Here is an 8645-nt window from a genome sequence, read left to right as displayed (position 1 = left end):
TTTTCGGTCAATTCTTAAGCAGGCAAAAACATAAGCTAACCAAGCCTGTCGGGTACTTCCAAAAACAGGGGAACCTTTTCAAGGAAGACCGATCACAACACTCCCTGTGATCCTAAACAAAAACCTCAAACACTTGGCAAAGCATTGTCTCATAACGGAGGGGGACCTTGAAAACTGAGAACCCTAGGGACCGGCAATATTGGAGACCCCCAAACCAGGAAAAACTGGAAACGCCGGCGACCCCTCTTTCGGTTCAGACCAAAGGCATCTAAGTCAGTAAGTCAAATCAATATTTTACCCTAAGCATATTAAATATGCCCAAAAACCCTGAATAGATGATTTTGGCCCAACGTTTTTTTTTTAAATTGATCAAAAAGTTTTTTTATTTTTTTGGTTTGAAGCCAAAAATTCGTATTTTTACGATGTTTTATAGTATTTGCAGTCTGGAACTCCTCCTTCACTAGGCTACTGGTGAATTTGAAGAGTGAAAAAATTGAACTTGAGAACCTTTAGGAGTTTTGGGGTCCTGATAGTCAATTGTATAACAAAAAGACTCACTTGAGCTGAAGCAAACAACTCCATATATTATAATAAAAATATAAAATTCCCACTTATTGGCCAAGCGTTTTTTGTGGCTTCGCCACTTCTTCAGTGGCATAGAAAAAAAAAAAAAAAAAAAAGAAAAAAAAGATTAATTCAGTTCTCCATCATTATCGAGACTTTCGACCTACGAGTACCCACCAACACTCAATAATATAAATAATATATATATATATATTATATATAAATTTTTAATATATAAATATATATATATTAATATATATAAAATTTTCATTGTATCCGTTTCCAAACTGAAGACTACCAATCTCTTCTGATTAATTGTTCCCCCCAAAAAAAGGCTCTAAAAGTTTTTGATAGTTTTTAAAATATATACATGAAACATAAATTTTGAATAAATATATATATTAAAATTATATATATAATTACCCATAAATTTTTAAAACTTTAAATTAGGCATTTTTATGATGCCACTCTTTAAACGATTTCCATTTTTGGGGGGTGAATTAAAAAATTATTTATTTTATAAATTATTATTATTATATTATTTATTATTATTATTTTATTATTTTATTATTATTAATTTATTATTAACTTCTCATGCGCCCCTTCTCTTTGGAACTCTCTTTCAATTTCTTTAAGAAAATGCAGTACAAAAGCTATTTTAAAAAAAATATTTAAAAACCTATTTTAATAGAAAATTTTGACGATTAAAACCTTTCCGTTATATAATTTATTTTTCTTGGTTTGATGAAGGCCCTAGGCATGTTGTGTTATGACGTAATTGAGCATTGATACTTGATTAAAAGGGGGGCCTAGGCTGTTTGTTTATATGGGGAAAAAAAGGGTGGTATAAATGACTTTATTTATTGTTTTATTATTATTATATTTTATTATTATTATTATTATTTTTATTATTATTAATTATTATATTTATATTATTATTATTATTATTTCATTATTATTATATCATATCATTTCTTTTATCATTACATTATCATTATTATTATTATAATTATTTATTATTATTATTATTTTACTATTATTATTATTATTATTATTATTATTATTATTTTATTATTTTATTATTATTATTATTATTATTATTATCATTATTATTATTATTGTTTTATTATTACATTTGTATCAATGTAGGGTCTAGTTTTTTAGTCAATGGATTATCTTTTAGCATTGTTGAAAAGGATTCAAAGGATAGGAATCACACATAAATAAATTCCCAATCAATTAGGTGGTGGCTGTGAGCTCGATGCACACTACCCTCAATGGAGGAAGATACACCAACCCATAAACGACGACATACTTTCCACGACTCTCTCATCAAAAATGATTGAAGGTACTAAATTGATTTTCATGGAATTAAAAACAAAAAACAAAATTGAGTATTTATTTAGCGCAATATCCACTAAACATGCTCAAAGCGCTTTACATGGGGTCCCTATCCAACAGCAACACTAAACATGTAAGCACGAGAAATGACACCTTTTAGGCGATGTCACAATTTTTCCAACAGAGACAAACTGTTAACGGTCCGGTACTCACTTAACACTAAGTACAGTGAGAAATGTGAGTAAAGGGCTTTTCCAAGGACTCAATCATGGGCTGCTCTGAGTGGGACTTGAACCTAGGACGTTTTTGTACCACTGGACCACAAGCAGCACCTGAATTTTGATTTGAAAATTGTTTTATTATTACATGAATATTACCTTGTTTTAAATGCATGACTTTTGGTTATGCGGTTGGTGGAATTCCTGAAGAATGTTGGTCATCCTGGGTGATCGGAGTTCAATGATGTGATTTTGTAATCATTTGTATGGGATCTTAAAGTGTTGTGCGGCGTTTGTGGTCTTGTATATACACTCACCATCACATCAGAAAGGTTCTTAACTCACATTTTTTCACTATACTCGGGTGTAAAATGATACCTGGCCCTTAGCAACATTGTCTCTATTGGAAAAACGCTGTAAAGTTGCCTAGCAAGTGTCATGTCTTGTCTTGCATGTTAAATGTTGCTGTTGGTTAGGGACTGCCTTTAAGTGCTTTAGCATGCTTACTGGATATTGCCCTATATAAAATGCTCATATTAAAGTTAATATAAGTTTCAGAGTAGACCCAAGAATGCAATTGTATCTAATTCTGATGTCTCTTGTACGCGTCCACTTTGTCTGACTTTTTTTCATAGTTGTTTGATAGCTTGATCAAAATCTTTTCATGATTCTCCTCATCGTCTTCCTTTTGATTGACATTGAAATGACCTAAAAGTTCAACAAGTGTCGTAAAATTCTAAAGAGACAGAAACAAAAATTAAAACAAAACTCCCCAAAAAAAACAACAAATAAAGCAAATCCAAACAAAGCAAATTTTATTAATTTATACAACGTGCAAATCCACATAGTGCTCTAAGGCACTAAACAACATTTTTATTACATGAGGCAGGGGGAGGGGAGAGAGAGAGAGAGAGAGAGAGAGAGAGAGAGAGAGAGAGAGAGAGAGAGAGAGAGACTCTCTATTGAGACTTTTAAATTTCTATATGGAAATAGAAAATAACGTGACATCATCATATTGCCATGCTTTTTATTGTTACTTACTTACTTACTTATCCGAACCAGCGACCACCTGAGCTCTAGCCCTTCGGCCTTGTGCCTTGACGTCTTTTGTAGTTGTTCCAGGTGACTTTTCAGTGTACAGTAGAACATGACCATAGCGGCACCCGCTACAGCGGGACCATTGCTACAACGGGACCTTTCACAAACCCCGCTTTTTTTAACTATATAAATTCAATAACCTGTGCTTGGGTTTAGCGGGTCAAGGAAAGGCCCGAACTTGCTTACAGCGGGAAAAATTGAGCGAGCTGTACGCGCCGCGACTCAGCGAGTGACGTAAACTGGGCTCTCTCCTGTCACCCAGGACTAACACACACGCCTCCGTCTGCCATTTCGCTCGTGTCTTCACACACAACTCTCGTGTCTACCCCACTTCTTTTGCCGCTCGCTCTATTTCTTTATATGCGTTGATTGGTCAGTCTTGCGATGATTAATTAAGTTGGTCAACCTGATAAAAAGAATGCGTTGCACAAGATGACGCCGTGTGTAAAGCCCTTGGCCATTTAGAGAGAAAGGCTTGTGCGCACGCTGTGGTGTGTACATTTTAATCCAATTAGCCCTATTATTACTATTATGCCATTCCTCATTCATTGCAATTGTTGCTGCTCAAGCATACACATAACTCGCACCCGTTCGTATCGTAGTCCTTCCTGCCTAAATCCCCCCCCCCCCCCCCCCCAAAAAAAAAAACAACAAAAAAAACACACACAACCCCCGCCCCCCCCAAAAAAAAAAAAACAAAAAACAAAACAAAACAAACACTGAACCAAAGATAGTCCATTTCAAGGCTCATGGGTCACGTTAGTTTTATTGACATTCAAGGGAGGTAATCATGTTTATTTTTGGGACATTTTCCCCTGCTTTCCTATAGCGGGAACTTGGCTACAGCGGGATTTTTCTGCTGGGACCAAAAGTCCCTCTATAGGCATGCTCTACTGTATTACTGATTCTTCAATTTGGTGGGAGGGATGTGTGCATCTCAGGTCTTCAAGAGGTTGACATTCATTTTTAAATTTTATTGTTACAAATGAATCATTTTAACACCAACAACTTCTCGTGTCCCCCGCAGCTTCCAATGATAACAACAGTTCAATGGACAAGTGGCTGTCTAAACTGGAGTCAAGTAACTGGTTGACTCATATCAAGAACATCATCACATCAGCCTGTGTCGTCGCACAGAGTATGGACAAGGAAGGTGAACTTTATTTTATTTATTTATTATTTTTAAAAATAATTCCCATATCTTTTACACGAGTCATTTTTACTCCCTTAATTTTACTACACATTTTGTTAGGTACACAGTTTTGAGAGTAGGCATGTCAACATAAGTATACCACATAAACTTTGAACTTATTTAGTGGATATTGCTTTATTTAAAACCTCAAGTTTTTTTTTTCTTTTTGTCTTTTCATATTATTACATTTGTTGCAAAATTGGAGAAAAAATAAACAAAAACAAAATTTGATCATTAGCCTTGTAATAGAAAGAGGTGAAAATAATGAGAGATGGCTATAATCACAATCTATTTTGTATTGTCCAGAAATCTCTGTTCTTGTCCATGGGTCTGAGGGTACAGACACAACGTTGCTGGTTTCCTCATTGGCACAGGTCATATTGGATCATGACTGTCGTACTGTTACTGGGTGAGTCACTTGGCATCATTCATTGTGTGTTCCCATGAGCTGTATGTGTTTGTGTGTTTATGCATGTTTGTGTTTTTGGGTTTTTGGGTGTGTAATTGTGTGTTAGTACTGAATCAAATCTTTCTTGATATTTGTTATTGTGTGACTTTTGTTTAATTCACTGACTGCCACGGCCGAGATGTGTTCAGTTTTTTTATTTCAACCTTTGATTGACATTACATGGCAAAACCCCCTCGGTTTCATACTTTGCTATGTTTTTCTACTTCTGACCGAATTGTATCGGCCATGGCAGTTTGACGGCGAGGTAGTTCATTTTTTTATCTTTCATTTCATACCAAACATGATGGGGTACTTTTTAATGTTGACATTCTGTCTAGCAGGCTAAAATAATAGATAACCTGGTATTTTTTCTTTTAGTTTTCCAACATAATGGAGAAACGAAATCAATTATTTGTAATTCTCGAATGAAAAACATTATGAAACTTTGTTTTTGTTTCTGTTATTATTCTGATTATGTTGGTGATGTTCTCTGTTAAAAGAACATTAATTTTTCCAGTTTTTAGTTAGAACAGTGGTCCAAGGCAGTGTTGACTCCCATTCAAATTTTTTTTTTGGTCATGAAATTGCCTCCTTTTCAGAATATTACTGTGCAATCCAGAATTAAAATGCAACAATACAAATGGTATTATTTGAAAGAACAACACAAGCAGGTTTGTTTGAATTTTAAATTGTTTTATTATCATAAAAATTGTGAACATGGTGAATTTTTTAAAAACATGCACTTGTCAGTCAGTGAGATAAATTCTCATATTCTCTAATAACAATAAGGAAGTGAATCAAATGTTGCACTGATGGTGTGCTCTTGGAATTCTCATCTGTTCCCTATTTCAACCATTCCTTTTTGTCTTACTTTTTCTTGTGTTCTTTCATTGTAAATCAATACCTTTTTGACTGTCCCATTTTCTTCGTTTTTACCGGTTTTGAAATGACTTAATGTGTTGCAAGTACAGTAAAACCCTTGAAAAATTTTTTAAAATACAATTTTAGGATAAAGATGAAGCTTTTTACAAGCAGTTAAAAAGTCACACTCACCACAGCGAAATTTATTCATTTCAGCATGGAAGCATTGATAGAGAGGGAGTGGATTCAGGCAGGTCATCCTTTTAGGTCACGGTGCCAAAAGTCGGCATTTGCCATCACCAAAAATAGACAAGAAGCCCCGGTCTTTCTGCTGTTCCTGGACTGTGTTTGGCAGGTAATAATAAAAATTAATCAGTGATGATGATGATAATGCTTTAAGCATATTTTACAGTTGATGAAAAAATTCCAGGTCATAGTTGTAGTGAAATAGTCACAGATATTTTAAAAGTGGTTTGTGAGCATGTTCTTCACTGTTGAAATTTCATTTTATGTTATATGATATTTTGATTGACTAATACTTTTGTAACAAGGTACAGAAAAGGTACAATCCTAATTTTGATGACAACAAAGTAAAAAGTCTCAAAGATGTGAAACAGGCTTTTTACAGTCAATTTCTGCTTAAAGTCTACACCTCTTGTTGGTCCCAAATTTTATATACTTTATCCGAATGTGTTCCATTGATAAAGGATAAAGTCAACTCTCCTTAAAGCCAACTAATATTTCTAGTTTGGTAGTGTTCGCTTTATGAGGATTCCACTGTATTGACTTTGCACTAGTTAAAATCACCACTACCCTACCAGATCTCTAGTTTGGTCAATTTTTTGGCTTTCTTATTTGTTTCATTATATTTTTCACAGGTTTTAACTAACTTTGTCCTCTCCTTTCAGAACTTTAAGATCTTGTGATCATCTCCTATTAACTGTTCCCGAAAAAGGTTCCAAAAAATGTTCTGATAGGTCTTTTTCTCATGGTGCCCCTTCTATTTGGCACTCTCTTTGAAGGGCTTTAAGAAAATGCAGTACATACGCTATTTTTAAAACAAATCTTTAGACTTTATTTTAATAGAAAATATTTGACAGATTAAAACCACTTTCCGTTATATAATTTATTTTTCTTGGTTTGATGAAGGCCCTAGGCATGTTGTGTGTATGACTGTAATTGTAGCATTGATACTTGTATTAAAAGGGGACCTAGAGCTGTTTGTATATGTGGAAAAGGCGCGGTATAAATAATTTACTTTATTATTATTATTATTATTATTATTATTATTATTATTATTATTATATATTATTATTATTATTATTATTATTATTATTATTATTATTATTATTATTATTTTTACTATTATTTTACTATTATTATTATTATTATTATTATTATTATTATTATTATTATTATTATTATTATTATTATTATTATTATATATTATTATTATTATTATTATTATTATATTATTATTATTATTATTATTATTATTATTATTATTATTATTATTATTTTATTATTTTTATTATTTTATATTATTATTATTATTATTATTATTATTATTATTATTATTATTATTATTATTATTATTACTATTATTATTATTATTATTATTATTTATTATTATTATTATATTTTATTATTATTATTATTATTATTATTATTATTTATTATTATTATTATTATTATTATTATTATTATATTATTATTATTATTTTTATTATTATTATTATTATTATTATTATTATATATTATTATTATTATTTTATTTTATTATTTATTATTTATTATTATTTTTTTTATTACTCTTAAATTTTTTTTATTATTATTATTATTATTATTATTATTATTTTTATTATTTTTATTATTATTATTATTATTATTATTATTTATATTATTATTTTATTATTATTATATTATTATTTATTATTATTATATTTTTTAATAATTTTTTTTATATTTTTTTTTTTTTTTACCTCGTTGATTCCGACTGCTGGACATTTAAAAACTTTCCAGCAGCCAATTTTCACTCACTCACTCACTCACTCACTCATTCCCATGACCAGATGAGTCGATGGGTGGGGAAGGGACTTGCAGGATGCAGCCTTCACAATCCGATGCCACACATCTCGGGCCAATGTTCACAGACTTTTAAAAAGATCATTGTTTTACTTGCTCCACAGATCTGGCAACAGTTTCCATGTTCCTTTCAATTTAATGAGAAATTCCTAATAACGATTTTCCGACATGCATACTCTTCATCATTTGGTAAGTCTGAATAAAATTCATTAAAATAAATTGAAGCATTATCAGACTGTTTTCTCTTAGCAATAATAATAATAATACTGATAATAATAATAATAATAATAATAATAATAATAATAATAATAATAATAATAATAATAATAATAATAATAATAATAATAATAATAACAATAATAATATTGCACACAACATGCCTAAGACTTTCATACCAAGAAAAATAAACTAATGATGCCGGCTTGCATCAAAGCTGCCTTTGCTTGTCAAAATCTATACACGTCTGCCATATGGTTTTTATTTCAATGAGTTGCTCAGTCTGTGGTGGACTAAGAACAGAGTTTACAACAACTGGTTTGAGTTTACCATATATTTGTAAAATGTTGCAATAGTGGACAGGAAACTCAACTTCAGTTAATTGCAACTTCAGTTAATCGCAACATTTTCGCTGATCTAAAGGTGTTGCGATTATGCGGAGTTGACTGTAATAACAATATTATCTAATATAAATTATAATATTAACTAACTCAACTAGTATTATCATTGATCCATTCCTATTATCTGCAGGTACATTCCTGTGTGACAGTGCCAGAGAGCGGGCCAGATGTAATCTTAGGGAGAGGACAGTATCTCTCTGGTGAGTTGACATCATGAATGT

At 31.3% G+C, this 8645-nt stretch overlaps 1 protein-coding gene across 1 annotated transcript in view; it reads left to right on the top strand.

Moving 5' to 3' along the window:
* Positions 1-1811: 1811 nt before the first annotated feature.
* The window catches only part of LOC144956676 (myotubularin-related protein 9-like), an 11993-nt gene continuing 5159 nt past the window's right edge, over positions 1812-8645 (top strand). The window contains exons 1-6 of the mRNA XM_078887329.1: positions 1812-1912; positions 4249-4374; positions 4720-4822; positions 5939-6077; positions 7912-7996; positions 8555-8624. Of these exons, the coding sequence (XP_078743455.1) occupies positions 1903-1912; positions 4249-4374; positions 4720-4822; positions 5939-6077; positions 7912-7996; positions 8555-8624 (533 nt within the window). The 5' untranslated portion in view covers positions 1812-1902. The remainder of the gene's footprint in view (positions 1913-4248; positions 4375-4719; positions 4823-5938; positions 6078-7911; positions 7997-8554; positions 8625-8645) is intronic.

Source organism: Berghia stephanieae, chromosome 11 (assembly GCF_034508935.2).
Source record: "Berghia stephanieae isolate SIO BIC M18660-M18661 chromosome 11, UCSD_Bste_1.3, whole genome shotgun sequence".
Taxonomy (NCBI): Eukaryota; Metazoa; Mollusca; class Gastropoda; order Nudibranchia; family Aeolidiidae; genus Berghia; species Berghia stephanieae.
The sequence above is the reverse complement of the archived record's forward strand: the minus strand, read 5'-3'. Positions and strand labels throughout refer to the sequence as shown.